Genomic DNA, 26,412 nt, shown 5'->3' on the forward strand with positions numbered 1-26,412 from the left:
TCTATTGCTGTGAAATTCATCACATTCCTTTCACTGATGTTTCAGCTGCCAACATCAACAGAATGACGTTGAAACGTGTTGAGTTTTCCAGCTAGTTTTTGTTTGTTTCAGGGACAAAATGCATAACATTGCAGACAAACCTAGTTGTCCTATCAGGCGGTCCAACCTCACTTAAGTACAGTGCCACTGACCAAACCAGCCCTGTTGAATGAACTTAAAAGTGAACAGATGCAGAAGACAATAAAAGGATTTCTGGCAAGACTCTGAAGCTCTGTTTTACTACACTTTTAAAAAATGTAAGAACCAAATAGCCAGGCACAAAAAGAAAATTACTTTTATTAAAAACAAGCCTTGCATTCATTATGCACCAGTGCGTGTTCAATTACATGCTTCCCAGGGACTGCATGTTAGAGAACAAACATGTGTGCTGTGATTGGTAGATGGTACTTGATAAATCAATACAGCACATGACATTTCTAAAATAGGCCAAACACCTAAGAAGGCAACAGGCAGCCAGGATCTTGGTTACATTTTATTCTATGTACAGTAATTTGTTATAAATATAATACATCATTTATTTTATTTATTTTTCAGAAAAGCGGTCCTGTAGATACATTTAAATAACAGTTTGATCATAGTGGTGGAGATGACAGAATGAGAGCTGGGGTGGTGGGAGAAGATGATTGGTTTGTAGAAAATGTAAAATCTTCAGAGAAAACAGCACAGCCAACCGACACAAAGATGCACAAACAAAAAATATGCCCTCAGACTGACTTTACCCCTCTTGGTGTCCTGGCAGGTCCATACAAGTCTATGCTGTTTGGCTGGGCAACATGTATTGTGCCATTTCCTCACCGGGTCACGAACATTAATAAGATGGCTCTTCTTGGACTTCACGGATTCCACTGGCTTCTCATAAAGTGATTTTAAGTTCCACTTAACACCACATTTGCAGCCTGACTGAATAAGGCAGAATATTTACTCCTTTTAACAGCTGCAATGATATTAACCGCAGGTCATCATGTTACAATGTTGTCTTTTTTTTGTGTTACTGTGGCAACAGAGCACAGTGGACAACCGTGAGATAGTCGACAGGACAGTATGATGCAGAGATGCATAGCCATTAACATTACCACATGTTTGGGATCTTGAAAAATTAGTTCTAAAAACAAAAAGATTTCATAAAACAAAAGCAAAAATCTTCAAAAGATACGTGGCTGACACGAGAGATAAATTAACATGGAAAAAAACAGATCCAGTCACACTTCAGGTGCATTGAAGACAAAAAAACTTAAGTCGGTTTGTGTTTAGCTCACCATTGCAGACCGTACAAGCACATCAGATGCAGTGTTAAGTTGAAATGTGTGTTCAAGTCTTTTTATTTACTTATCTCTCTCAATTAGATTTAGTTTTAGCAACAAGTAGAAAAATCTTGAAATCCAGTCCATTTCATTTATTTAGGTGGGACTTTGAAGAATTGTTGGATTGATGAAGCGGAGTTCCTCAAACACTGTTGATGATGATGAGGGCAGGCATGGCGCTCTGCTGGCTGGTCTCACACATAGCACTGGTCTGTGCCAACTTGGCGAAGACACGGGGTGTGCCCAAATTATAAACTCCAGCCTGGAAGAAACAAGCTTTCAAGGAAAGCCTGTACACCTCTTGAGCCTGGAGCTGCAACTTATATTGGGTCTGGCCCAGCCAGCTAAAAGACCCATGCACTTCCAGTGACTCCGGGCTGCAAAGATAGACAACAAGAGTGCGAGATGGCTTGTAAGTTCAATCTCAAGATTTCAAAAAGACTTTGGGATCAGAGAAAACTGAGCTGTACCTGGTCGTTTTATGCCGTAGATCAACAATGACGTCTACCTGAGCCGAGGAACAGTTGGACAATGTCAGGGTGACTGGAACCATACATAAACTAGAGAAAAAAAAAAAGAAAAAAAATTGTTCAAATTCTTGAAATAGCAATGCTTTGTGCATCCTCCACAAAGGCAAACTTCATTTGCAATGAGCAATTCTTCCATTGAAATATGCAATAGAAAACATGAGTATTTGTGTCTCCTCATGACCTCTTATCGGAATTCAAACATGCGGCCAAGTTTTTGCCAGACAAAATTGATTATTCAATTTTTATTTAATTTTGTGATGTAAAATACAGCACTCTTGACTTTCATCTGAATATTACTTTGATCAATGGGTCTCATAACTTCTGTTAATCCCATACGGGTGTGCAGCAACTGTAAGTCATTTGTCCTGAAGCACAAATATGGATGGACTAACCCCCTGACTCTGGAACATTCATCTCATGCTATAAGATGTTTGGTTTAATTTCCTGGCAAATTTAAGTTTTGTATGGCAGTGCTGTTGCACAGTAAGATGAGTTTGACCCGGTTTTAGGTCTTCGATTTTCTTCTCACTCTTTGTTATCCTAAAATTAAAATCAAAATACATAAAACAATAAATAATTACTTTTTTTTTTAAACGCATGTTGAACATATTTTTTGTATGACTCATCCATGTATACATTTTCTTATATTTTTTTTTTACCTTTCTGGTAAAAACTTCTGGTGATGCATACGTCCGACTTAAATAATTTAGTTTAGTTTAATCATTTTATTTTAAGTCAACCAAAATTCCTCCTTACAGTTTCGTATTTTCCAATACAAAAGATCTGTTTCTACTTAAAGGCCATGTTGCATGTTAACCACCACTTTTGATTACTGGGTACATAAATCACTCAAGATTTGTATATCATTTTAAACGTCTCAAAAATGGTCTTAAAGACCAGTTTTTTATGTTTTTGGTTTTAATGGTTTTATTTACGCAACTCAGTGATGTCGTCACGTTGGGGAGAAGGGGAGAAAAGGTAGCCTCAGCGTAGTATGATGCCGCTTTCCAGGCAACCCCTGTTTTTCCAACCTCAAACTCGTGAAAGTGCACTGGAACGCACACAGGACGCGAAACAACAATGGCAACCCCTACGGATAATACTACCTACGGATGCAGTGTTTATGCAAGTGGTTCAAGTTGAAAAAACAATTCTAGGTCAATGTAATGTTGCAATAAAATAAATAATCTAGCTTCAATTCCTTGCACTCAGAAAGTTTGGCGTAACTTGCCTGCAACAGTACAAATTTGTGGTATGAAATAGTGATTACGAGCTCAAAAACCGGCCTGGAACGCAGCATCTGAACTATAGCGACTGACTGGGATGCGGAAGAGGTGGCAAGAACCAACATGTATGATGGCCAGCAGCCGTGTAATTTCGAACCAGCCAGACGTAAGAGGGCAAATTAGTAATTGCCAAGAACTGATGTCCGTCAAAGCCAATTAAATGCATGGTCCGAGGAGAATGAGTGGAGAGTTGGTGAAGTGTCCTGGTGAGTTGCTATCATTTAGCAAAGCAACAATGAGCACTGGAGCTAGTCTACAAGCAGCAGTGCACAATAACGACACATATTTTACTGTCATTGAATAGCACCGAGTGAAAAATCAACGTTTTCTTTATATATAGTGGCAGTGATCATGACGTTAGTTCAGATAAGTACCAGTAACCTTTGTCATAGTGTCGTAGTACTGATAAACTTTGTCTTTGTCATCTAGATATAGAAGGCATCATGCTAGCTATATGGACGTTTCTAAGCGTTTATCTCTTCCTCCGGTGAAAATGTTTATGCAAACGGAGCCGCGTGTCTGTCGCTGTGTTTGGCAGGTGCTTGTGTGGGCGGTGCCGTCCCATGGAAACTGCGTTGGAAAGCTTGTGCTTTAGGGAAGTGAATGCGTTTTGGTCACTGTTGGTTGATATCTATCTATATATCTAGTCTATCTGTCTATATCTATGTATTCATCTATTTATCTATTATCTGCGCTATCTGAATACTCTCGTCTACTACTTGTCTCTCAATGCTCTCAAGGCAGGCTTTGGTAAATTCTCTCCCCAACGTGACGTAATGCAATGCATTGTGGGGGAAAGGAGACTGCTGTAAGATAGTACCTACTTTTTCGTATTATATTCCGTTTTGTGATGCCCAACAACATAAAATGCAATGGATAACAGTTTAAATGTTTATTACCAACAAGCAAATTGCACAAATTCAATGAAAAATTAACCCTGCAACACGGCCTTTAAGTTTCATTGCAATTTTAAGACATTCAAAGCATTTAAGTTATTAATAAATTCAAATGTTATTTCAACCATTTTTTACTCCTAGCTAGTGTATTATCGTGATCATATACAACACATCCAGCCTCCAGCCAAGTGCAACATATCAACGAAATGTCCTAAATCTTGTGTTCAATTAGGATAAAAAATCAAAATGCAAGATCTTTTAGCACTTGAAATTTTTTAATTTGATTAATATAGTTTGTTAGTTTTTTATGATGGCATTCCATGTTTTTGAAGTTGTTTTAAAGTTATTACTTCCTCATTATGTTCTCTCTTTAGTAAATACTGATTTCTTGCTTCAGTGACTTCATTTACATGGACATCCGTAATCTAATTATTTACCTTATTCTAAATAAGCTTTTAGAATATTCCTTTCATGTTCTCGTTTTACATTTTATAGAAATGGCACACATCATTACATCCCCATGCAACGCCATCCGACGTCCCCTCCAAAATATCACATATAAACATTTAGTTTGTCTTTGTTATAATGCCATATACAGTTTTGGGTGTTCAATTTTTAATTTACTGAAAGCTTCAAGTGAGGTTAATTATTTGACGACGACAACTCTTTTGTTTACCGTCAAACAGTTGACCACTACTGTGTGTGTATCCTGTCACAAAATGTGGCAAAAAGTTATATATGAAGTCCACTAAATGGAGTAAAATCCTGGAACGCTTTCCTCAAAAACCTTAATTTATTTTTATCTGAAGAACTCTTTTCTACTGCATTGATGTAAATCCAGGTAAAATGTTTGTCCGTTGTTGATTGGTTTGGAATTCGAGCTTGAGGTTGACTCTAAGAAAGGGGCAGACTAAAAGATTGGAGAAGTCTGGGATACATCACACTGCTGTTTTTACAGGAAGGTCCAGTTATAACATTTGGACTGAGTTTTACTAGGTCAAAATATGAAAAGCATGGATGAACTGTTTACTACTGTATAAGATCGCTAAGATGTAATAGAGAGAATTTCCATTTCATGCCAACTTTAAAGGAGTTATGTTCATGTTACAGGTATTCTCTTTGAACAGTAATTTTTCTAAGTTGTGTTTTGCATTTCAGTGAGATTTTTAGCATTCCCTATGGACTGGCATTTGTTCCTCAACGAACAGACAAACAAATTTCTGAGGGCACATTTGCACAAACCCAAGGCAATGTGTGATGACTGAGCGCTTGGAGTGCCATCAGCTCGACCCGGTCCAGTTTATCTCCATCTTTCATGTGGACACACCTACTTTCCACACACCACTGCAGAACTAGGCCAGACAAGCGCTCCTGTGGGCGTCACTGTCTGAGTCTTATCACCTCAGAAACACAGTCAGCCGATTTCAGCTAACCGATTCAGGTCTCTTTGAGCTTTTCAAAAGTGTTTGTTTGCATGCACTTTACCTTTTTTGTGGGAAGGGATGATCATAAGACTCTGGGTAGTGGAGACAGGTCTTTATGAGGTGGGAAAGCTGTTCCAGCGAGGGCTTGCTTACAGGGGGGGGAACGTCAGGCTTGAACTTCAGAAGCACCATTTCCTGAGTTTCCTAATTTACAAAAAGAATAAGTTTCATTCATTCTGAAAGCTTAAGGGAATTGGCACCAGCAGAGGAAATAGCTTTGATAACAAAATCTTTTTATTCGGTGTAAAGTGTTTGTGTGTGTGGCTGAGTGAAGAGAATGTGGTGGATGAGACAGGACGAATGCAAAAGAGAGAAAAGTACAAGCTCACGTGAGGGTTTCTAAAAAAAGACTTTGAGATCAACATGTGACACACCGTTCCCTCATGTGAGGGACTTCCTTCGCAATGAATGGGTGTTGCTACGCAACGGCGTGCAGAGAGAGATTTCAGACCGGATGGAATCGTGCCCAACAGCAGGAGGGAAACGGAGGAAAAGATGAATGGATTACCGAGAAAATTAAAATGTGAATCAATGAGAAGCTGAAATGGAGAAGGAACATTTGGTAACCAAAAGAGAGAGTTTGGACACTGACAGGACTTTTAAACATGCCCTTTAAAAGTCTGTATTTACTCACTCTCATGTTGTATCAAACCTGTATGACAGTTTATTTTTATTTGTTTTTGTCCAAGTTAATAATAATAATAAACAGAAATAAAAACTACTGTAACTGGGGGAAAACTAAAAGTAAAAAAAAACTAACTACAATAAGATGACACAAAATTAATTGTAGTTTTTGATATAAATAAATGTTCAAGTTTGGGGTTGGTAAGATTAATGCTTTTAAAGGAATTCTGATCAAAGCTGATCAAAATACATGAAATCAGCAATAATGTGAAACATGACTATTTAAAATCAATGTTTATTTTAATACAGTTTCTATAAAAATGATTTAATACCGTTCATTTTAATTACAGTTTATACTCAAATATATTTTAAACGTATAAACCACAGTGTGTGTTTGAAATGACATGAAGGTGAGTTTTAAAACGCAATGTCATACTTGGCATCTACTACACTTACATCCATGCGCGCGCACACACACTTTTTGATGTGTAGCCATCAAATCAGCAGAGAGCTGTCACTTTGCACAAAACACCCACACAAAACTCGATTCCTTCACCTTGCTAATACCATATATTAAATACTTGTGAAACACACACACACACACACTCCCAAACAGCCTTGCTTTTTCTGCTGCTTATTTGCACCATTATAGACATAGAACAGGCAGGATTTTTCTGCACAGTAAACACATTAAACATCTGAATATTAATCTGCATATTCAAACAGAGGAACATCTAGATTGGAAAGGTGACATGCAGAGCCAAATGCAGACACAAACGAAGGTCAGAGTCTCTGCTGTCTGGCTCTTTGACCAATTAAAGCACCTTAGGATGCATCCATCTTCATAAAGAGCAGACTCACTTATAATGCTCTCAAAGTCACATTGCTCTTGCACTTCGTCTCAGATGGAGAAAATAGAAAGTCGAATTATGAGAGGAAGACTTGAGCGAGAGCCAGTGCAGAAGACTGTGTGTATCTAGCTTGTATTCGAGGTCAGACACTTCACAAAGCACCTGAAGTGAGAAACAGAAAGGAATAAACACAAAATAAGAGGTGCCAGATGCTAAGAAAAGATGGCCAAAAAAAGTCCCTCTCTAGGGGTCTGAGTTTGTCTCTAGGACTCATATTCCAGTGAACTCTTTGGAGACCCACGGGAAAGTGTTAAAACCCATCAAATGTTCAATTTATTGAACATCAAAGAGTTTTTGCAAGGGGCATAAGAATATTAATGGGGTAGATCATAGGTCATATATGATGCGATTTCAAGTTTTCCTTTCTCTTTGGAGTGTAACAAGCGGTTTGTCTATAGTTAAGATCTGTAAAGTTGCAAAGACTTAAGTCTCAAACCCAAAGAGATATTCTTTATCAAAGTTAAGACTCGTCCACGCCCTACTGAAACGCCTCGTTTAAACCCATGTCTTTGTCACTGTGTGGGAAGATTTGCTTGAGACCACCCAAATGTTCTTGAAAAGAAAGGCAGTGTAACTCTTATTCTACCTGTAGAATTGTTGCTGCCACTGCCATGTCGTGGAGACACTCTGTGCTTCGTTGTGAAAGCAAAACTACTTAGTTTGGCCTTCCAAAAAAAGGACAAAACTAAAAAATCTGTGGTTAAGTTGTATTTACAACACTGTTCCAGAACAGTTCAAACCAAACATAAGACAGTATTAGTCATTATTATCAGTAATTATGTCCCCACTGGATGCAGCAAACGCTCGTTTATAATGGGTTTTATTGGTTTTATCTCATCATGCCAGGACACGGGATCACAGTATGGTAAATGCGTAACATTTCAATCACACGCTTGAGGTATTCAACCAATCACAATGCACTGGATAGCTGGCCAATCAGCGTAGACTTTGACTTTCAGAACGAGAGTTTTGTAAAAATTGACGCGTTTCAAAAAGGCGGAGCATAGAGGAGAAACAATAATGTACAAAATAATGAATTGTTTGAACATTAAACCACATAAACATTGCATTACACCAAATACACAAGACAATGTTCTTTTTAGCAACATAATATGACCCCTTTAAAGAAACTGTTTCCTGAAGCCACAGGAGGGCGTAATGAGCAAAATACTGCACCAAATTAAATTGCTTTTTTAATGCAATAAAATAATGACTATCTATAAAAAAAGTGCATAAAGTCTAATCTAACAATTTTCTCAGTTGCATAAGCAATTATGAACAAAACCGTATCATGTATGTATGTATGCATAGCTTAATACAAAAAGCAGACACGCCAATCACACAGATTGTATTTTATTCAGAACACGTGTTAAATTTTTAAGGAGATTTTTAATAAAAAAATAATATTTTAAGGCAAAAACAATACATTCAAATTTGAGGTGTGCTTCCTTTTAGGTGTGCATCTGGGAGCTTTATCAGTAAATAACAATACCGTTTTATTTCAAAGGTCTAAGTAATCCACATTAATCGAAGTCTACTGAAGAGCAAACTTGATTTACACTCAAGTCAAGTCACCTTTATTTATATAGCGCTTTAAACAAAATACATTGCGACAAAGCAACTGAACAACATTCATAAGGAAAACATTGTGTCAATAATGCAGAATGACAGTTAAAGGCAGTTCATCATTGAATTCAGTGATGTCATCTCTGTTCAGTTTAAATAGTGTCTGTGCATTTATTTGCAATCAAGTCAACGATATCACTGTAGGTTTTCATGCATCAAGGAAGCACATTTGTGTCTCTTCAGAAGATTCATATTAAACTTCAAATCAAAGTTTTGATGACTATACATTTTTGGGTGAATTATCCCTTTAACACACAACGATATCAGTCTTAGATTAATTAGCTGATTAGACTTAATATTGAAACTTTTCACAATATTCTAATTTTCTGAGATACTGAATTTGGGATTTTCCTTAGTTGTCAGTTATAATCATCAAAATGATTTTACAAGAAATAAACATTTGAAATATATCAGTCCGTTTGTAATGAATGAATATAATATACAAGTTTCACTTTTTGAATGGAATTAGTGAAATAAATCAACTTTTTGATGATATTCTAATTATATGACCTGCACAAGTATATGAATTTGTCATATGACAAAATAAATACTTGGAGAGCAATGAAAAAAAAAAAAAAAAAAAAAAAACTTTGTTTACTTTAGTGCAATGTACTTTTTTTTTTTCCTCCACAAGAAGTACCCAGGTCTCCAATAAAATCACACACAATGATGAGCTTCAAGGTCCATCTCCTCCATTTTATTCATCCTTGAGCACCAAAGAATCCTTCCTTCCAACCTTCACCTTTCTTAATAAAAAAGTCAGAGGACACTTACACCTTTCCCCATATATCAAGGTCAGGAGACTGAAATTATTTATTTGACCACTTTCTTCAAAGTGCCTTTATAACCACCTATGCCCTACAAAAGCATCAAAGCTCTGAGGCATAAAAGCGACTTGCAGAGTGTCAACAGATGTCCATTACTTCAGCTACAGTGAGACATAAACACAGAACTGAATTAAAGTCATTTTGACCTCGTTTCAATGTGTTGGTCTCATATCTGGCTTACTCAATCAGAAAATAATGATTTTAAAAAGCACACCTTCAGTGGGCACTTTAGTGTTTTAGTTCAGTGATCAAATGCATTATCAATGCTTGAGTTAACTGTCTACAACAGCCACTCGGTGATAAATTAACTCACTAAAATTAATTTCCACGCTATCAAGCATGTTTGACTGCGGCAGTTTGAGTAAGACATTTTTCTTGCTCTATCAGATGACAAGACAGATATTAAAATTACAGGCCATTTGCATATTAAGGTTAAAGCTTTTGTTCATAGGATTGTTATTTGATTTCAGGTTCTTTGCCATGAGGGGTATTTTACTGTAACACTGAATCCTACAGAGAGAAAAAAAAAAAAAAAAAAAAAAAAAAGCCAACCGAGTGCTTTACCTGTGTGTATAAGGATAAATCCAATTTGGTCTATCAATAACTGACAATTCAAAACATACACACACAAAATATTATTTGCTCATTTGCTCAAGTAAACACTTACCGAGACTCATTGAAAAGATACAGTGGTCTCTTGCACTAAAGCAAGGGACTATATTCTTTATAGACAGACATTTGTAAAGCACCCGCATTAAAAGAGCTGAATAGCAAGGGAGAGTCATTATGAAATAGTGCATATGTGTAAGTACCTCTTTCTGCGAGAGTGAGCAGGCCTCTTTGCCAATGGTTTGCAGTGCAACGTGAAGCTGCCCCTCTAAAATCAGCTGTTTGTTATCCTCCACAACATATGCCTGAAATGACATTATATGATTAATACAAAGATATTTGTCCTCAAATCTTAAAGCATCAGTAACGCCATGCATTAATAACAACAAGACTTCACTGAGGAGCTGATTTTCTGTTGACAGTACAAGTGATCAACGTTAGTGCTGCTAAACACTGGTGCATTCATCCAAAATGAAAGGCAGTTGGTTTGGTGAACAAATAGAAGTTAGTGGCTAGTTTACTGTTAATGCTTTTAGAAATCACCTTGTATTATTATCTATTATTAAGGTTTAAATCAAGAAACTTAAACAGAAATGACATGGGTGCCAGTTGAACAGTTAAAGTGTGTTTAACCCACTAATTTTTTAAGTACACTAGTAATTTAGTAATTAATGACAATTATAAAAAATGACTTTATTCCCCATCCACTATTGAAGGAATGAAGAACTATATGCAGATTTTGACTATTTCTTACTATTTAAAATAGTTCTATAAACAATTTAAAATAATCATAATGACTTTCATGATTTCTGAAAAGAAATTCCTTACAATACAAAAAAAAAAAAAAAACAACATTAATTTAATCCAATTTGGTAAATGTGTTATTGTGCTGTCTGGTAAATGGTTAATTTCTGCTTCAATATCAATATTCAACATACTTCGGCAGTCCTAAATAAAATAATAATATATATATATATATATATATATATATATATATATATATATATATATATATATATATATATATATATATATATATATATATATATAAAATTGTGTAAAAAAAAATAAATAAATAAATAATAATAATAATAATAAATAATATATATATTTTATTTTTTATTTTTTTACACTCTTCTTGAATCAAAATAAATGCAGGAACATTTCTTCAGGGTACCTTCCAGAGGACGATGATGTCAAGCTCTACGTCACTGCATTTTTTGACAATATCGGACACACCGTCATCAGTCCCGCTCTGTCTCCACATTTGACTAGCATTGCTTGTGGAAATGCCCCCTCTCCTGGGTTCAGAGGGCAGACCCCTCCGGAAGAAAAAATCAGCACATGGAGTAGTAGAGCTGACAATCTAATGAAAGAGAAAAAGACAAAGAGAGTGAAACACAATGAGGGGTGTATAGATGCTGAATGAAGACTATAGTCAGTGACATGATTTGAACTAGTACTGAGAACAAAAAGGCATTCTTACCTGCTCGTTGCCAAGGTTGAGGTCGGCAAAGGTGTATTTTTTTGAGGTAGCTGAGGCATTGAGGAGAAAATAAAAAAAGTAATTATGTTCAAACATCAGAATGTTAACAACAGTTTGCTCTATTTTAATTGTCTGTGAGCACCTGTGATTGCGGAGGCAAAGTCACATGTAGGAATTTATTCGATTATCAAATAAAATGCATAGACCTCTACATATGCAATACATCTTGGTCTTTCCAGACAGCAGTTTAGTCAATGGTGCAAATGTTGCATAGAAATACACTGAATACACAAGGGTTTGTGTATGTGTGCGTGAACTGGACGCCTCACCTTCCTCTGTTCTGCATCTGGTGGCTTTAAAGCACAGCTTCCCCCTCTCCCTGCTGGCCAGCTTAGAGTCTGCAAACACAACATGAAATGAAGGCAAAAACAAGAAAGTTGATGAGTGTTCATCCAGGTTTTTTTTAGTGCTTCCACATAAGAGACTCAAATGCACAAAAACAGTTCAGATGTCAAGGTCAGTTAATTAACTCTTCAAAGCAAAGTCTGAATTTTAAAGTGAATTTTGCTCCATATTTCACAAGCTGTTTTCCATGTTTCTTGATTATCGCTTCAAAGGTTTAGTTTTAATTTGCCCTTAGCATGTGAACTCAGGTCACACTTACACTTACTTTAACACGGCAGATGATAGTTGTGTGAGCATAACAGCACAAAAATGAATTATTTACAGAACTCATTTGTCACAGCTGTCAAATCTCATTTGCGCTTACGCATATTCAAAATTACAAGATTTGTCAAACCAAGTTTGATGTCACTAGCCGGGTGTCCAATCAATGTTATACAAAGAAACCTTTTTTTTCCTCTTACGATAAGTTATAGCAATGTTGGTAGGTTTACATATATTGCAGCCACCACACTAGCCATTATTTTTTAAATCAAAAGAGGCATATGCGTGTATCTTTAGAGAAGCGTCACAGAGAGTCTGGCCGATGCACCACAGACGTGTGCAGTGTAAATAAAGGGTTATCCAGCATTAATGGCAAGGAAAGCCCTTTACACTCCAGAGTGGACATGTGTATGAGATATTTCTTGGAAGTTACAGTACATTCAAGATTGATCAAGTGACTTTTACGTACACCAAGTGGCCCGTTAATGTGAAAATGGAATGATCTATTCCTTTTTCGAAATGCCAGAAAAACCACCTCATGCGAGCGTAAAAAAAAAAACATTTTTTTTTTTGTGATATATGGGAGTTTCAAATGCGCATATTTTAATTCATTTAAGTTAAAGAAAACATTCCACTTAAAAAAAAATATATAAAAAATAGGTTCATTTTCCAACTCCCCTAGAGTTAAACAGTTGAGTTTTACTGTTTTTGAATCCATTCAGCCGATCTCCAGGTCTGGCAGTAGCACTTTTAGCTTAGCTTAGCATAGATCATTAAATCTGATTAGACCATTAGAATCTCAAAAATGAGCAAAGAGTTTCTATTTTTTCCTATTTAAGACTCTTCTGTAGTTACAGTGATATTATGCAGCGTCTGAAAATATTCCTTTGAACACTTTGGACATTTTTAAGCGAGATGCTCAACTTTTTACATAAACATTTATGCATTTAGCAGACACTTTTATCCAAAGCGACTTACATTGCATTCAGGATATACCATATATACCTTCCAGTGCATTCAGGATAACCCACAATGCTCTACCACTGAGCCGCAGAAGTTTAACTCTAGTGGAGTTTGAAAATTAGCCTGTTTTTGAAAAAAAGATGAGTGTTCCTGTAACCATTTACAAGGGGTAGTCAGTGATTTAATTGCCATCTAAATCCACAATGCCGGCATTTCTCTCTTACCACCCACCCAAAAAATCCCTGGCTGAATTTCCTAAAGATTTTTTTTTCAGGTGATATTTACATTTATTTTTTACAGATGTCCATATGAGAAACAATGGTTTAGTACCATTTTAGTTATATATATATATATATATATATATATATATATATATATATATATATATATATATATATATATATATATATACAGTCTTGTTCAAAATAATAGCAGTACAATGTGACTAACCAGAATAATCAAGGTTTTTAGTATATTTTTTATTGCTATGTGGCAAACAAGTTACCAGTAGGTTCAGTAGATTCTCAGAAAACAAATGAGACCCAGCATTTAGGCTCTTAAGGCTGTGCAATTGGGCAATTAGTTGAATTAGTTGAAAGGGGTGTGTTCAAAAAAATAGCAGTGTGGCATTCAATCACTGAGGTCATCAATTTTGTGAAGAAACAGGTGTGAATCAGGTGGCCCCTATTTAAGGATGAAGCCAACACTTGTTGAACATGCATTTGAAAGCTGAGGAAAATGGGTCTTCAAGACATTGTTCAGAAGAACAGCGTACTTTGATTAAAAAGTTGATTAGAGAGGGGAAAACCTATAAAGAGGTGCAAAAAATGATAGGCTGTTCAGCTAAAATGATCTCCAATGCCTTAAAATGGAGAGCAAAACCAGAGAGACGTGGAAGAAAACGGAAGACAACCATCAAAATGGATAGAAGAATAACCAGAATGGCAAAGGCTCAGCCAATGATCACCTCCAGGATGATCAAAGACAGTCTGGAGTTACCTGTAAGTACTGTGACAGTTAGAAGACGTCTGTGTGAAGCTAATCTATTTTCAAGAATCCCCCGCAAAGTCCCTCTGTTAAAAAAAAGTCATGTGCAGAAGAGGTTACAATTTGCCAAAGAACACATCAACTGGCCTAAAGAGAAATGGAGGAACATTTTGTGGACTGATGAGAGTAAAATTGTTCTTTTTGGGTCCAAGGGCCACAGGCAGTTTGTGAGACGACCCCCAAACTCTGAATTCAAGCCACAGTACACAGTGAAGACAGTGAAGCATGGAGGTGCAAGCATCATGATATGGGCATGTTTCTCCTACTATGGTGTTGGGCCTATTTATCGCATACCAGGGATCATGGATCAGTTTGCATATGTTAAAATACTTGAAGAGGTCATGCTGCCCTATGCTGAAGAGGACATGCCCTTGAAATGGTTGTTTCAACAAGACAATGACCCAAAACACACTAGTAAACGGGCAAAGTCTTGGTTCCAAACCAACAAAATTAATGTTATGGAGTGGCCAGCCCAATCTCCAGACCTTAATCCAATTGAGAACTTGTGGGGTGATATCAAAAATGCTGTTTCTGAAGCAAAACCAAGAAATGGGAATGAATTGTGGAATGTTGTTAAAGAATCATGGAGTGGAATAACAGCTGAGAGGTGCCACAAGTTGGTTGACTCCATGCCACACAGATGTCAAGCAGTTTTAAAAAACTGTGGTCATACAAATAAATATTAGTTTAGTGATTCACAGGATTGCTAAATCCCAGAAAAAAAAAATGTTTGTACAAAATAGTTTTGAGTTTGTACAGTCAAAGGTAGACACTGCTATTTTTTTGAACACACCCCTTTCAACTAATTGCCCAATTGCACAGCCTTAAGAGCGTGCATATCATGAATGCTGGGTCTTGTTTGTTTTCTGACAATCTACTGAACCTACTGGTAACTTGTTTGCCACGTAGCAATAAAAAATATACTAAAAACCTTGATTATTCTGGTTAGTCACATTGTACTGCTATTATTTTGAACAAGACTGTATATATATATATATATATATATATATATATATATACACACACACACACACACACACACACACACACACACACACACACACACACACATATATATATATATATATATTTATGTATATATATATTTAACTATATAAAAACTTTTTTTTGTTTTTTTTTTTATGAAAAGTATTCAAAGACTAACAACAAAGCAGTGTTCTTCATGTTTGTAGCTGTAGGTCCATGATCCATCGTCTCTTCAGATTAAAAGACACTTTTCCCTATAGGCCAATAAATTAATTAAAAGTACGGAATTAAAGTACTTTTCAGGCATATTATTTTAACTATTTATATTGTTATTAACTTTGCAGAATGATGCAGGCATAAATGCCATTAAACAACACCAGCCAGCGGGCTGCTGTTTGAAACAGGAGATTGATTTTACACACTTAACAGGCATACACTGATTTAGCTTTGGAAGTGTTGTGCTCCGTTAAATATGCATTGTTTTATAGCCAGTTCTTGTTCTTTCACATCATTAAATATATTTGCCTCATCCAAGCTGAGGGGGTACAGGATGAACGCATGCACCGGATTCAATTTTCAATTTAGTGCACTGCTAAAATGCGTATGCCTGCATGTTTCACACACTCAGCACAATTTCAAAGTGACCTAATTTCATCTCAGCATTTCAGAGCAGCTGCATCACTCTCTGCAGGATGTGTATGAGCGTTCGTTTCTTGCTCTTAAGGTATCAGCCTTACAGTTGACTCAACACAAATGCAATGTGACTCAATTTCAACAGTCCATTTAAAGGCTGCGGGTCATGGAACGTACCACTGAGCGTCTGTACCCGCTCCCAGGTCTTTTGATACTCTGCTTGGCCTGCTGTAGTGCAATCAAGTTCCTCTGCATCAATATTCACAGTGCTGGAGGGGCATATGGATTTATGCAGGCAGATCGCTCTTTACACAGCATCTTCAAACAGATCTGTGTAATATTTCAAAATGTGCAAAACTAAATATTTTAAAAAACTACTTGTCTGTGGGTTGTCTGCTGGGGCTTTTAAACTTTTCGGCCAAGAACCCCAAAACATGACGATTCCCTTATATATATATATGCAAATATATAGCTGCCTTAATGTTTTAAGAAAGTGGTTCTCTACCAAAGGGTAGAAAACAGTTCGATAAGAGACACTTGAAAATGACAAAGTAAGACTCAAGATATAGATTTAAGTCTGAGTGCAAGATGAGGCAAGAGGAAAGAAAATATATATTTTATGAAGGACCACCATTATGAATTGTGGATATTTTGCTATGAACAACTTTGTGTTGGTTGGAAGAAAAAACTCAGGCACAGAACCAAATAAACGAGCGATCCACAGACTAACAAGCAATGTGGAGCAAAACACTTAACCTCAGGTGGCTGCAAGAGGAATGGAAGTGTCTGTTAAGAGATTAAGTGCATGTACCCAGAGCAAGCTGGAGGAGTCATACCTTTATCTCCCACAGGGTTGATGCACTTGTGCAGCCTCCACTGCCGACTGCTGCTGGACACCTGAACTATGTGAAACTCACGGACACCTGCCTCGCTCTGACAGAGAAAGAGAAGAGACAGAAATGTATTTGAAATTTAAATTTAAAATAGATGAATCCTTAAAGGTTTTTTTGGCTGCTATCCCTTTAAGAGCGGCCACTGCTGAACGTGACGTGGATCGGACACTCATCTATTTGGTAACTTCACGACTTAACTGATGACAACTATGATATTGCATAATCGTTTCTTTAACAGTTTGATATGAAATTCTACAGGCTACAGTGAGCACTGGTGCATTTGTGCATGCATTTGAAGAGCACACGCTTCTAGCACAATACCGTTTCCACGATCGTTTGACTCGCGCATGCGATGAGGCAAAGAGAAGTGTGCGTCTGAAAAGTCTCACGTTTGACGTGGTCATAAAAATAATTATTTTCTCTGTACGGCTCTCATTGACATATTGTCCAAGTGTCTAATTCTTAGGTTTGGTAATATTTCTATTCAAGATCGCAATTCCTCGATTTCTAAGAAAGCAAATCGTGGCAAACCATTAAATTTGAATTAATCGATAAAATCGGTTAAATTGCCCAGCCCTAAGAGCAGGTATTGAATACTTAATTGTTCATGCTTATTTACCATGAATTGCATAAATTAGTAGGCAATTTCACAACTGTGCATCTCTATTTCATGAAGTGCAAGAAGAGAAAGTACTAAGATGAAAAAAGACACATGAAAAGACCGTGTGTGGGAAAGAGCTTACTGTGTTAATGTTCTCCACGTCCACGAAGACCAACATGCTGCCGTTCTTCTCCTCTCCCTCCTGCCGTTCTTCGGTCTCTCTCTCTCTGCCGTGCAGTGTGTTGCTGCGGCTGGCCGTGGCTCTGACGCTGAGAGAGCGGCTTGCGCAGATGAAAGCCGTGTGTCGAAGGACCCTGTGACTGAAAGCATCAGAGAAAGCCAAGATGAGTCACTGTAAGCCATGTGGTAATTTTCAAACTCTAAATGATGTTAAAAGCCCATTAGTCCTCTTTAAATGGCAGACAGCAAATTTCCAAAATGAAAATGCATACGCTTATGTTTGATTATCAGCCACAGTTCAGCATCAGCAGTAGGCCAATGAAAGGAAATGTAAATATATTTAAAACTCTATACGTAGAGTAAGTCATATTTTGGAGATTTTGCCTTTATTAGAAAGTACAGTCGAGGAGACACAGGAACAAACATAAAGTGCTACATACTCAGACGTAACAGTTTTTACTCAGCTGCTGCAGGGACAGTTGTGTGAATTTCTATAACTATCTTATGTTTATATGTATGTACACAGGCACACACACACACACACACACACACACACACACACACACACACATATATATATATATATATATATATATATATATATATATATAGTTATTTCTATGTATGTATCAAGAGCTCCTGTAAAACCACAAATTATTTTGTTCAAACACACTTAAGGTGGTGAATAAAGCTCATTCTGATGAAGCAGCACATATATTTAAACAACAGGCTACTACTACTACCATGTGAAGTCTTAGTTGTGTTTAATTTCTTAGAATGCAAAAGGAAAATAAGTGGATTAATTAATAAAATTAACTTAGTGATTTAATAATACCACACAATATATACACCCAAAGAAGCTACATTGGCCTGACAAAAACCTTCTTAAACAAACTCTGCTCAGTTCTTATTACTGTCCATTATTAGTCAAAATAAAGCATAAACGGCCATGTACCTGAGTTTGGCGGTCTTCTCTGTACTCTCATAGTAAAAGAGGAAGTTGATTTCATGGACACCCTCTCGGTCGGGGCCCCTGAGCCATAATGGGATCTGCAACGCCTCCCCAGGTCCCAACACACCTTGTGATAAAGGAATCTCTGCCACTACTGGCCGGTCACCGTTGGTGACCCCGAACGCTGCTGGAGACACCAGCGACACGGTCGCCACTGATGGGGGCATGGCCACAGTCTTGTATGCAGAACAGTGTTCAGCTGCCGTGGGGGTCACTGGGGTGAGGTCAGAGGTGGCACTCCCGAACGTGAAGAACTCTGGGTGTGTGGACGCCACCCGAAGACCAGTGAGAGGGACTGCACTCACATTCACAAACTCCACCCACGCTTTGCGGATCTCACCACACAGTAAACCAGTGGGGAAGTTAATGAAAAACACCTGGGTGGAGAAGGAAAGAGAAACAGTAATTGCATGGTTTATCCAACAGAGGTCTGACTATTGATATCATATCTGGTGCACATCTAGCTTATTCTTGCAAATAACCACCACTTAACCCTGCCAGGAACAGAAAGAAAAATATAATTAAGGGATAACATAAAATCAGAATTGTGTCTGGGCCTGAAAGGGTTAAACCGAGAGCAAAGCCACAGTTAAACTAAGTAAAAACCATAATTAATCATTCTTTTGTTACAAGCAGAGAAAGGTCCATATAAAATTGACAATATCACACCAATTGAGTGCAAAAGTTCAAACTAATAGAAATAAGAGCACTCAATGAAAGTCTTTCAGTCAGTCAAAATCAATAATTTCACAGACATAACTAAAAAAACAAAGCTGAACGTCCTTGAGGATTTTGTTCCCCATCTTTTTAAAAAGAGATTCAATGCCTTGAAATAAAAACTTAAATCCACCAATTGCAGTAGCGTGTCCTCAGAAGTCATCAATGTAGACTGGTAACTTAAAACAAAATCTTCAATATAATGCCAACATTAAAGAAATTTTGCATTACATCGCTTGCTCACAAATGGATCCTCTGCCGTGAATGGGTGCCATCACAATGAGAGTCCAAAACAGCTGCTAAAAACATCACAATACACAAATAAACCTGTCCATCAATTACCAACTTCTGAAGTGAAAATCTGTTTTTGTAATAAACAAATCAATCAAGACTTAAGTACTTAACTAGATTAAACTCTTGCTTCTGGTTAATATATGATTCCATATTCCATATAAACCCTTCCTTGAGTGAAAAAAAAACAAAAAAACAAACATCATCTGTTAAACTCGCACATCAAAATCCACCAACATATTTGTGTAGGACAGTTTTTGCTTGTAAGGGGTGCTTGATCTCTGTGCATATTTCTCCTGATTCAGATGAGACAACATATTAACTGAAGAAAACAATATTATCGATAGAGGTATTTTATCCAGAAGCAATGGTTTGAAGAAAATGATGGATTTGATTTTCACAAGTTGTAAAGTGATGGACTGCAGTGCTGTGGATTACTTGTGGATTATTACAATGTTTCTATCAGCTGTTTGGACACTCATTCTGACGGCACCCATTCACTGCAGAGGATCCATTGGTGAGCAAGTGATGTGATGCTAAATATGTTGCAATAAAGAAACAAATTTATCTACATCTTGAATGGCCTGAGTGTGATACATTTTCAGTAATTTTTTATTTTTGAATATACCACTTCTTCAAATGATAGAGACATATTGAATGGATTAAAAAAATAAATAAACTGAACTTGCACTTGCTTGATTTGTGCTAATAAATTATTTAAATGACTGCAATATTCACAATATAGCATAAATTTATACATCCCCACCAAAATCAATGTGAATATATTGTAAATATTCAATACATCACTCAGGCACTGCAATATGAGCACTGTAAATCATTAAACAGCCTCGATTTTCTCAAACACACCTCCAATAAGGGCATAGGAGGAGTGATAATGGGGTCCAGGCGGCGATCTGGTCCATATCTGACGGAAGTCTTTTCTTCTTTGGTCATATTGAGTCTGGGTCCCTGGATCTCCAGATTCTGCTGTCCACGAACACACATCAGATCCCCGGCCAGCGAGCCTGCAGCACGAAGATCAGTTAGTCTTACATCAGATAAATAACTTTAACTGTTGGTTTCAGTGTCTACAAAACATCAAAGAGCGAGTGTTTGTTATACACCTTCACTGTTGTCCACTTCTCCGGTGCCCAGGTTGTACACCACACCGAGAACATGCAACTCTCCAGTTTTATGAGGGAGCAACTTCAAACGGGCCTGAGAAAGTGAAACCAGAGCAAACAAAAGAACACAAAGCCAATTCATGTATAGCAGTGGGGAGAAAGATGAATTAGAAGAGTAGAGATAAAAGGAAATAGGTGCACAAACCACTTTGGTCTCCTCTGGAGTTATGGTGAACTGTGGAATGACTTGCGTATCAATGATGTCATTGAGGGCCGTGGTCTGGGATGGATTCAAATGTAGAAGTTAATCAAACTGATGAGAAACTCATTAGGCATGGTGAACCGGGAGACAATTAACAGCCTTACTTCTTTCAAAAATGCTGCCTCTTTCTCATTGGTGATGGTTTCTCCAGCTGTGCTGCCCTGAGGATCTGAGAAGTCTTTCGGAGTAAACTTCCACAGCAGAGACAGAGCCGACAGAGCCAGAGGAACCTTCAGGAGGTTACGGAAAACCACCTCCACAATGATGGGCTCTATGACGCAAAAACAAGAAAGAAGCCAATAAAATAACAGCGGACGACATGACAGGAACAATACATGACTCGGATCTGAAAATGTACCAGAATTTAAGGTTTTTATGAAAAAAAAATGCAATTTGGAGCTTCAACCTTTTGGTCCCTGAAGTCCACTTTAGAGAAAAAATCCTGAAATGTTTGTTTCTTTTGAACTATTCAAGAGTTTTTGTCGAAAAACAGTGCGTTTTATTTGATGTGCTATGCTGCTGAAATATTTGCTAATGAGGATTTAATATAACTAGTAACATGGCAGCATTACCAAAGGGTGTTTGCAGGTTCTTCCTGTTCCTCTTTACTCTTCCCCTTTCGCCGTGGGGTGTTGACAGGTGAATGTACAGTATCATGATAACTAATGCATTTCTAGGATCAATACTAGTTTTACTTGCAGCACTACAAATACCACTGATGAGGCTGCAAGACAGAAGGTGCTATGCTTCATTAGTTCTCTTTTAGATTTCATGAAACAGAGGAAAGCAAATGGTGAATAATTCATCTCAGTCCAATGTAAAACACACTAATAAACAACAAAAAAAAAAAAACAGCCCCACAAGACATCAAACGCAATAACGAAGACCCTAAAGTGCATCAAAACTTCCACAGAATTCCACAGAGTTTGTAAATGGAAAAATGCAGGCAATATAGATGTGTTCAAATCAAAAATAAGAAGACCAGATACAAAGCACCGACAAAAATGCTGTGATGTAGGAGGGAAAAACATACCCTCCACTACAGCGAGGGGGTATCTGAGGTTGTCTGTCTGACTGTTCAGACAGCATTGGGAGGGCTGGAAGGTGATTGGAACCGTCCCTTTATTTGCCACGGCGACGACCCGCTCTTCCAACTCCCTCCACAGCGGGGAAAGATCCCGGTCAAACTCCTGATCCAAAGACACATGCGTCGCAGCTTGTTTCTCACCTGTGGAAAAAAGAAAGCCAGAGCTTCCATGATCACATACAGGTGAGACAAAACATAAATATCAAAACTTTTGTTCAAATTAGTATAGACGTGTAAATAAAACTTTACATTCTGTTCACTCATTAAACACAATTTTACTCTCAACTTGTTTAAATTGTAGTAATAAAGCATTAATAAAAAATACTAAATGTTGTCTTAATATGTTAATAGAAACAGCATGCATAATTATACAAGAAAAAGCAGGTTAAAATATTTAGCTGGAATATAGTACAACGCAGAAAAATGTATCCTTTACAAAAAGTCTGTCCTGCACATACAATAAATGTATATTATATTATATTACCGTATTTTCTGGACTATAAAACTTTTTCATAGTTTGGCTGGTCCTGTGACTTATAGTCAGGTGCGACTTATCAAAATTAATTTGACATGAACCAAGAGAAATGAACTAAGAGAACTGAACCAAAAAAAAAAAACATTACCGTCTCCAGCCACGGGAGGGCGCTCTATGATGCTCGGTGCTCCTGTTTTTTGACTGATGCAACTTATACTCAGGTGCGACTTATTGTCCGAAAAATATGGTATACAAAATTTGGGGGGATTTTTTAAAAGAGATCAATACATTTATTCAGCAAGGACCAATGAAACTGACCAATATCAACAGTAAAGATTTACATACTTAGCAGTATTTATTCACAAATTAAGTATTTTCTATCTATCGAATAATCCTTAAAAAATGCATCAAGCTTTAAACAAAAATTTGTACTGTTTTCAACACTAATAATAAGAAATGTTTATTGGGCAACGAATCAGAATATTAAAATAATTTCTGACAGAATCACGTGAAGACTGGAGTAATGATGCTGAAACTTTAGCTTTGCCTTCAAAGGAATAAATATGATATTTTACTGTATTTTCGGACACACTGTTGAGTCCAACAAACCGAGGTCACACAGAAATCTAGGATTCAAAATTTGGAAATAACCAAAATTATCTGGGAATGAAATTGTATATGTTGCTAACCAAATAAGTGAATTTGTGACATTGATGTTGTGACACTTCAGAGAATGTTTTGCCTTCCACTGAAGCTCAAGACTCGTCTTTTGGATCATTTCCATTCATGCTGAATAACATGATCATTGGGTTTCCCTTCACACATTTCTTCTCTCGTTACAAATATGACTGACAAATCATGGCAGCGGAAGGGAAAAATATGGAAATCAAGAATATATAATCCCAAGAGAGTTGGCTTTTGTCCAATCAGCCGATGTCTCAAAGGATATTTGGGATTCAAAGCCTCAGGCAAGCAAGCGGCGCATTGGAAGAGACAACAGGTCCATGCATTCATCATTCAACACACACCACTAAAGCCTCCCTCGCTTCCAGCTCGAGTTCCGGGAAAATAATTTAATTAAAAAGGTTTTCACACCTCAGGCTTGTTCTCTTCGCTCCATCGTTTACTCACTTTTTTTTAAACACGCATCTGACTTCTGTGATATTCCTGAAATGAGTCGTTTTGTTTGCGTCTCTTTAATTGAAGTGAAGCTGGTTGCAGATATGGAATGTGGTAGCCGATGTCCTTTCTCTTATTTTAAATGTAATTTATTCTGTCATGTAAGGAAAAGCCCCTCAGCAATGCTCCTCTTTTTTGAGTCTCATTTGAGGTTCTCGCTGGAAATTGCTTTTTTTATCGGAGTATATAAATGGTGTGGTGTTCATCTTCATTTCACTGTGGGCATGATGGGGAAAAGGTCATCTCAACATAATGTGGATGTTAAAATATGTCATTCATGACACTGGCGCTGTGCTATGTGTATTAGTGTGCAGGAACAGTCAATTATATCATTGTTCAGGTCACTTTCAAGGCAATACGCTTGCTTTTTGTAGTGAATAACGACTTTTTCACAACTGTGAATAACAGTCTGATGCTCACACAATGCTTGGAATATTTCGTTGAATGGTTTAGGGTTGGTAAGATTTTGTAATATCTTATGTTCACAAAGGCTGCATTAATTTGACCAAAAATACAGTAAAATAGTATAATGTGACATTATTACAAATTAAAATAACTTTTTATTCCTGTGATGTAAAGCTGAATTTTCGGCATCATTATTCCAGTCTTCAAACAAATGAAAATAAAACAAAACTTACTTATTGTATTTATTGCGTTTAATTAGCTCAATGTATCATTGCTGAAATTTTTTATAGAATACATATAGAATATATCATGGATATTTGGCATTTTTGGTGGGGATTTTGCCAACCCTAACCTCTGTTCATTTTAACTGTATGCTTGAGCGCAGCCTGAACATTTTGTCAAATATCTTCTTTTGTGTTCCACAGAAAATAGAAATGCATAACAGTTTGGAACAAAATGAGGGGTGACTAAAAGACACTTTTTTTCATCATGTTCATGTGAACTATCACTTTCTTGTGGACATGAATGTGAGAGACAGACAGAGGGTGTTTACCTTCGGCGAGTCTGCGCTCATGGCCGAAGAACACACGTGTTTGTGAGCTGTGCACGAAGGGCAGAGGCAGCTGCGGGAGGGAGCTGTCACCGGTCAACTGACTCATGCTCTGAGGGCAAAAGGTCAACGTGTCAAAAATATCAACAACACTTGGAGAAACGGCTCTTCTTTTCACATACAAGTTGTGTTCAGGCATTCGCCGAGTACCATGCCTTCAATCAGTGCCTTCTGATTGGCCAAACATATGATTGCACAGTGCTTCTGCACATTATACACACACTTTACAGTGTTAAGGCCTGCAAAGAACTAGGAGTATAAAGAACTATCCCAAGTTTTTAACTAAAATAGCAAAAAAATAATTTAAAATACATACTACAGAGCATATAATACTAAAATAAAATTGGAATTACACTGTAAATAACCACATTCGAAAGACTAATTTCAGTTTTGAATCATGGAAATGTGTCTATAGATGATCATGTGCTGTATCATTGTGTTATTTTTGCTGTCTATGCTGCATGACACTGCTATTTTACACAGCTGTTCCTGGAGTGCTAGAGTGGGACCATAAAACTCCCATTAAGAAACAAAACAAGAAGAATGTTGTAATTTCTTCTTATTATGCATTCAGGCTGGATGCTTGAAGATGATGGAGTTCCGTGGACCAGAACAACCCAAGGCCAGAGCGCTGATGAAAAAGACTCAACCAAACAATGACAAAAGAGCAGTCTCATGCAGAGACACAGACAGATAAACTCAGGGCTAAAGTCTGATTGTGGTGGGGGAAAGAAACTGGGTCAGTGGCCTGAATGTGACACTGCCAGAGTCTAGCTGCTTTCTGAGAGCAAAACAAGATCAAATGCAGGTTCACTGTGAAAACAGCTCTTTTTACTATTAGCGTTTACTACTTGGTTAAGAAGTAAAAACATAATGTGGTGTAACCATCATGACATTTTTACTATTCAACCAAACAGTAATCACCATAAAGTGACAGACGACAAAACTGCAGTGCTCTCTAAAAAAAAAAAAACAGAACGTTGTCATCTGTTGGTGTGGACACTAATATGGTTATCATATGGTTATCATTCCTGGTGTGAATAAACAGAGTCGCAAGTAATTTGATTCAGATTGTGTGTTGCTAACCTTGTACACATAGAGGTATTCCCTGAGGAAAGCAGCCTGCTGCACAGCTGACTGTTTGCTGTCGTTGATGAGAATGTGCCGGAAGGCGGCAACTGCATTCTCTGGCTGCCGCAGAGTGAAGGACTGCCGACCGATGGTGAAGTTGATGTGATCTTCAGCCAGTGTCCAGCCTTTACCTTTATACACCTGCAAAGCCTGGCAGTAGCACCTCAATGCATGTCTCTTCTGTAACAGAAAGTGAGACCGTGTGAACTGATGGACACATTAAAAGAATGTGTCTGCATCTGTGAGAGCACTTCATGTTACTGAGACAGCAATAGCTTCCCCAAAGCTGTTAAAGCAGCATCAGCTTCCAGGTGAAAACTGACAGCCTGACCTCATCAGACTCTGTAAACACAGCTTTTTCTTATCACTTCAGAGCCAGTGGCTTTTCAGATGCCTTGCAAGCTTTTGATTTATTCATGGCAATAAAAAGCAAACTCAGATGAGTCAATCAAACGTTAATAGTAAGCAAGATATCAGCATTTGACACCAAAGACGAGGCCTGGCATAGA

The 26,412-nt window shown here is 37.3% G+C and overlaps 1 protein-coding gene across 2 annotated transcripts in view; it reads right to left on the reverse strand.

Moving 5' to 3' along the window:
- Window positions 1-322: 322 nt before the first annotated feature.
- LOC113121067 (trafficking protein particle complex subunit 8-like) overlaps window positions 323-26,412 on the reverse strand; it is a 50,021-nt gene continuing 23,931 nt past the window's right edge. Inside the window, exons 13-29 of one of the 2 annotated variants that reach the window (XM_026291296.1) lie at window positions 25,859-26,083; window positions 24,716-24,824; window positions 22,050-22,244; window positions 21,121-21,287; window positions 20,960-21,034; window positions 20,755-20,848; window positions 20,498-20,655; window positions 18,566-18,999; window positions 17,573-17,750; window positions 16,773-16,869; window positions 11,970-12,038; window positions 11,641-11,690; window positions 11,332-11,520; window positions 10,358-10,459; window positions 5,559-5,701; window positions 1,832-1,921; window positions 323-1,738 (exon numbers count right to left, since the gene is read on the reverse strand). In XM_026291296.1, coding sequence (XP_026147081.1) covers window positions 1,504-1,738; window positions 1,832-1,921; window positions 5,559-5,701; window positions 10,358-10,459; window positions 11,332-11,520; window positions 11,641-11,690; window positions 11,970-12,038; window positions 16,773-16,869; window positions 17,573-17,750; window positions 18,566-18,999; window positions 20,498-20,655; window positions 20,755-20,848; window positions 20,960-21,034; window positions 21,121-21,287; window positions 22,050-22,244; window positions 24,716-24,824; window positions 25,859-26,083 — 2,610 coding nt within the window. In that variant the 3' untranslated portion in view covers window positions 323-1,503. The remainder of the gene's footprint in view (window positions 1,739-1,831; window positions 1,922-5,558; window positions 5,702-10,357; window positions 10,460-11,331; window positions 11,521-11,640; window positions 11,691-11,969; window positions 12,039-16,772; window positions 16,870-17,572; window positions 17,751-18,565; window positions 19,000-20,497; window positions 20,656-20,754; window positions 20,849-20,959; window positions 21,035-21,120; window positions 21,288-22,049; window positions 22,245-24,715; window positions 24,825-25,858; window positions 26,084-26,412) is intronic. The other variant, XM_026291295.1, reaches the window with a different exon arrangement.

The sequence above is a fragment of the Carassius auratus genome, chromosome 20, assembly GCF_003368295.1.
Source record: "Carassius auratus strain Wakin chromosome 20, ASM336829v1, whole genome shotgun sequence".
Taxonomy (NCBI): domain Eukaryota; kingdom Metazoa; phylum Chordata; class Actinopteri; order Cypriniformes; family Cyprinidae; genus Carassius; species Carassius auratus.